This window comes from Tupaia chinensis, unplaced genomic scaffold (genome assembly GCF_000334495.1).
Source record: "Tupaia chinensis unplaced genomic scaffold, TupChi_1.0 Scaffold000042_2, whole genome shotgun sequence".
Lineage (NCBI taxonomy): Eukaryota > Metazoa > Chordata > Mammalia > Scandentia > Tupaiidae > Tupaia > Tupaia belangeri.
The window spans coordinates 1,270,531-1,275,956 of NW_006159498.1; the positions used below are offsets into that span (position 1 = coordinate 1,270,531).

At 58.5% G+C, this 5,426-nt stretch overlaps 1 protein-coding gene across 1 annotated transcript in view; it reads left to right on the forward strand.

Moving 5' to 3' along the window:
* TRAP1 (TNF receptor associated protein 1) overlaps positions 1-5,426 on the forward strand; it is a gene marked incomplete at its 5' end in the record, with an annotated part of 29,665 nt that overhangs the window by 14,639 nt on the left and 9,600 nt on the right. The window contains 5 exon segments of the mRNA XM_014589277.1: positions 446-606; positions 1,630-1,739; positions 2,155-2,228; positions 3,008-3,163; positions 4,977-5,097. Of these exon segments, the coding sequence (XP_014444763.1) occupies positions 446-606; positions 1,630-1,739; positions 2,155-2,228; positions 3,008-3,163; positions 4,977-5,097 (622 nt within the window).

A 5,426-nucleotide genomic window follows, 5' to 3' on the forward strand; every position in this document is an offset into this window, starting at 1 on the left:
ACCTCCAATAGACCCACCTGCAATAGACTGACCTCCAATAACCCACCTGCAGGAGACCCCACCTGCAGGAGACCCCACCTGCAGGAGACCAACCTGCAATAGACCCACCTGCAATAGACTGACCTGCAGGAGACTGATCAGGAATGTCCCCTCTTTCCCACTGACCTGCAGGCCCTGCACAGCCAGGAAGTCCCACTTGAGGCTGCTCTATCTCCCTGTTCAGGTCAGGCCTCTAGTTGTCAGCAACAGGCAGCACCCGGGCCTTGTGTACCCAATACAGAGCCACCCCTCCCCAGCTGGAGGCTGTGGTAAGGACCCTCATCCTGGGACTCATTCCACACCTGTGAAGGGGGTCTGGCGTCAGTAGGTGCTGGAGAAACGGTCAGGCAGAGTGCGGTTCTGGGGAGAAGGGGCGCCCCACTAACAGCCCTTACTGCTGTCACAGGCCTTCCTGGAAGCTCTGCAGAACCAGGCCGAGGCCAGCAGCAAGATCATCGGCCAGTTTGGAGTGGGGTTCTACTCGGCCTTCATGGTGGCTGACAGAGTTGAGGTCTATTCCCGTGCAGCAGCCCCGGGGAGCCCGGGCTACCAGTGGCTTTCAGACGGGTGAGTCCATGCGGAGCGACCCCACTGCCACGGGTTTGTCCCCATTCCTGGGAACACTGGGGCCGTTGTCTCCTGGCCCGCACATGGAATCTAGCCGAAGCCTTGTCACTGAGTTTGGGAAGACTTGGACTTTGCTCGGGAAACGTGGTCATCTCGGGCTTCTTTGGGTGAAACCTGACTTTTCCACTCAGGGAGCCTGGTCTTTGATGGCTCCAGACAGTCCCTGGTCTGTGTGGCCTGGAATGCCAGCCCCGGCCCAGGCTGTGCTCTTCTTGCAGTGACACTAGGGCCACCCTTCTCCCTCTGGCCTGTGCTGTGAGCTGCTTCCTAGCCTTCCGACTGGGGCTCTGGCAGAGTGTGGAGCGTCAGAGGCGTTTCCGGAGGTGGGGAGGTTGGGAGATTCTCCTGCCGTCTGCACCATCAGGCTGAGGCCTTCTGTCAGCACTCCGTCCTGGGGATGGCGTCTCCTCCGTTGGTTAGGAGATGAATATGCCTTAACTAGGGTTAGCGTTTCTGACAGCGGGCCCCAAACTGCATTCCTGAGCCAATCTTTCCTGACTGTACGTGCCAGTCCAGCTGGGACAAGAGGCCTTGTGGTGGCTCACACCTGCCCTCAGTCAAAATAAGATGGCCATTTAATTTCGAGAACGCAGCTCCCCAAGTGAGCATGGCCGAGGTGTCTGCTGTGCTCGTTCCAAACCACAGGCGTGGTTTTTGCTCCTGAGGGGCCATCATTTCTCCCAGGCGTCTGCACCGAATCCGTGCCCTGGCCTGGGAGGTTCCCCGGCAGGTGGGCAGGGGACCCCGGCAGGTTCCAGGATTGCGCGTGCCTACCCCGCAGCCGTACACTCTAGATGTCCATTTGGCAGCCTCGGGCTCTGCTGGGGTCAGAGATAGGGTACTGTGGTTTCCCTCCTCGTGTTGGTTTGGGTCCCGCCCAAGCCAGGCTGCAGGAAAGGCAACAGCTGCCGGCCAAGGTGTGCGAGCCACTGGGCAGACCTCCCCGCCCTCCTTTCACCTTAGCTCTGGAGTGTTCGAGATCGCTGAAGCTTCAGGAGTTAGAGCCGGGACTAAAATAGTCATCCATCTCAAGCCAGACTGCAGGGAATTTGCCAGTGAGGCCCGGGTTCGAGGTGAGCGGGAACCCGAGCCCCAAGTTGGCCCTGGGAATGTCTGTGGGCAACCCCTCAGGCTGGCATGGGGCCTCCACCTGCTGTGTTTTACCAGATCTTCCAAATAAGGGGTGCAGGGGGGGAGCACGGGGGGGTGGGCAGCTTCTGGACCAGGGAAGGCTGGCCACCAGGTCTGTGGGACAGAGGCCTCTGGTCCCAGGCTGTGAGACTGGGGACAAGGCGCGCTGGCAGACAAGCAGCTGGCCAGCAGGGCCCCACTTCCACCCAGGGGCAGCACAGTCACGAGGCTGGACTGGGGGGTTAGGCTCCAGGTCAGGCTCCGCCACCGTCACGCGATGGGCAGCAGGGACAGGTCTGCCTGCTGAGCCCCTGAGCCGTGCCCACCTGGAGTGGCACAGTCTCCGCTCTCTTGCAGACGTGGTAACGAAGTACAGCAACTTTGTCAGCTTCCCCCTGTACCTCAACGGAAGGCGCATCAACACCCTGCAGGTGAGGCCTGGACCACCGGCCCTGCTGGCCGCACCACCATCTGCGTTTCTGGGGACGCGGGCCGGGACAGGCTTTGCGAGGCTGTGCAGACCCAGCGCGTGTTCTTTGTGCAGAAATAAGGTCTGAGGGTGCGGACGTGTCCCACCCACATCTCCTGGGTTCAGGGTTCACTGCGCTGTGGTTCACAGGACAGACAGGCCCTCCCTGGGTGTGCAGGGCAGTGTTTCTGGTAACTTCAGAGATGTGCGGTCATCACACAGGCCACGTTAGAGCATTACCATCACCCAAAAGCCAACTGGTGCCCATTCGGGCTCACTGTGAATCTTTCCGTCTGTCAGCCTCCTCTGGGAGTTTTACAGGTATGGAGTTGGACAGCAGGAGGCCCCAGGAAGGGCTGCTCTCACTGTGCAGCGTGTCTTTCTGACTCGGCCGCACCAAGGGGTGTGTCGTGTCCCTCTCGTGCTGAGTAACGGTCCACCCTGTGCGTGGGCCGTGGTGTTCACTTACCCACCCCGTGGACGCTGTTCGTTCTCACTGTCGGATCTTGTCTCTGGTTGGCCCTTCCTGATACCCTGTCCTAGGAGGGAGCACTTGGCTCCAGAGCCTTCTGCGTGTCCCTCTACCCCCAACCCAGTGCTGGAGGCGGTGTGCGGGGATGGAGGGAGGGCCTGCACCAGAGGCACCCCAGGTGGCCGGTTCAGGCCTGAGCCCCACAAGCTCAGCTCCGTGCAGTTGTCAGGAAGGTATGCTTCAAACATGATGTTGGTCCTTGTTTCTAGGCCATCTGGATGATGGACCCCAAGGATGTCAGCGACTGGCAGCACGAGGAATTCTACCGCTACGTGGCTCAGGCCTACGACAAGCCCCGCTACACCTTACACTACAGGACAGATGCCCCGCTTGGCATCCGGAGCATCTTCTATGTGCCTGAGGCGGTGAGGCACACTGCTCAGCTGGCTGTGCCCTGGTGGGCTTGGCAGCTAGGGTCTCCTGCTGCTGAGCAGGCCTTGGGGCCATGGTGGTGTGGCAGGTGTAGCACCTCGCCCGCTGGGGGCAGCCCAGTGCAGGCGCTCCACCTGGGGACTTTGGCAGCACTGAGCAGGAAACAGACAGATGTGAGCAAGTGAGCCCTGATCCCCCGGCCCTCAACAGACCATATAGCGGCAGGGATGTGTCAGGCAGTGGAGCAGAGAGCTCTGGCCTTACCTGGGTGCCGGGGCTCAGCGAACCCTGGGATGCTGGTTCAGGGTGCCCGGGGAGGGGCTATTGGAGCAGCTGCCTGGGCTTGTTTAGCCGTTCAGGCTCGCAGGATGGGGGGGCAGTTGTTCCTGATGTCCTGGGAAGGGGACACTGGCCAGTCCACCACGTCAGCACAGGCCATTTCTCCCCTCAGACTCTCTGATTCACGCTGACAGTCTGACGAATCCTGCAGTAAATAAACCAGCTTAGGCGTAAAACCCTGCGTTTCCTGCCTTTGCCTGAGCCCTCTTTGTTTTTAAAGAATGATTTTATTTAATTTTGTTTATTCATTCATTTATTTTTTAATTGATCAGAGAGAGACCAGAGAGAGAGGGGGGGAAAGTGAGAAAGCAAGCCACCAGGTCCAGGACTTGAACCATGGTCAGCCATGTGGGAGTGTCCAGCACCTTAACCACCACGCCACCAGCTGGCCCCTGCCTGAGTCCTCTTAATGCCCCACATTCTTAGTATCCGTTTTGGAAACAACTGGGCCGATCCTCATTGCCCCAGGTATAGGCCGCAGACCAGAGTCAGCATCTCCTGGGCCTTGTCTCAGGACACCCATGAGGTGGTGTGGAGTTAGGGTGTGCGAGGCAGCGGCACCCAGTGGGGATCAATAGGCGTGCTCTCTGAGGCCGGCCAGGACCTGCCTCCTACTCTGCTGCCCAGCAGTCTCGGCTGCTACGGCGAAAAGGCCCCACGGATAATGTGCATCTGCACAGACAACATGCCCACGTCCCAGCAACTGCAAATTCTAGCTTGGAATTTGAATTTCATACCTTTTGTTGTTTCTTTTTTGTTTTGCTATAGTGCGCATGCACTTGCTAGAGAGAAACAAACAGAGAGGAAGTGAGAATTCACCTTCCACGGGAGATGGCCACGCTGCAGCCCTTCTCCGTTGTCCTCGAGGGGTTCTGTGCCTGCATGCACATGCACCTGGCATGATTTTCGAGCTGGCCATGTAGAGTTCAGCCACCTTAACCTCCACACTTTCCTGTCAGCCTCTGAATTTCATCTCTCTTTTACATACCATAAAATATTATCTTGGTTTTTCAAACCATGTTTCCCAACCATTTAAAAATGTTTTTAGTCTCCACAGATAGAGTGAGCCAGCTTTGGGCTGGGGCTGGGTGTGCCAACCCCCGGCCCATCACAAAGCTGGCCTTGGTCCTCATCTTCATGTGTTTACGTCCTCCATAAGGAGTGCCCTGGAAGGTAGCAGCTGCAGAGGAGGCCACCCCATCCCTGTGGAGCTGAGGCAGGGGTGTGGCGTGAGGCATCCTCCCTGGACTTAGGGCTTCTGACACACAGTCATGGGTGGTGTCATGGCAGAAGGCACCGCAGGACACACACGCCTCTGGCCTTTCTGGGCCTCAGTTTGCCCTGTGCCTGCCCTACGCCACCCTGCTCCGGGAGGGTTGGCTCTTTGAACCCTACCATTGGGTTCTGCCTCGTTTGGCTGAGGTGGGTTCTGCCATGGCTGCCTGACAGCCCTCCTCTTGCCCTCAGAAACCATCCATGCTCGATGTGAGCCGGGAGCTGGGCTCCAGCATCGCTCTGTACAGCCGCAAGGTCCTCATCCAGACCAAGGCCACGGACATCCTGCCCAAGTGGCTGCGCTTCGTCCGAGGTACGTGGCCGGGCCGCTCGGTGGCCAGGTGGCTGACCAGACTTGCCAAGCAGCTGGGCAAGAAGCATCCCTTCCTCGACGCTAGGCATGGTGGAGCTAGGGGAGCAAAGGGGTGTTCAGATCCAGTTCTTTCAGTGTTCAGCAGTGTTGCCTGAATTTCCCGTTTACATGTGAGTTGCGTTGAATCTGAGATTATAGGCTAGTAAAGAATTCAGTGTTTAGGGAACCAGCAGTTAGCGTAATGGCTATGTCGCTGAACTCCCATGTAGTCGACCGAGGTTTGCGTCCCGGACCTGGTGGCTTAAAAGTCAAGCCGGGCGAGGGTGGGT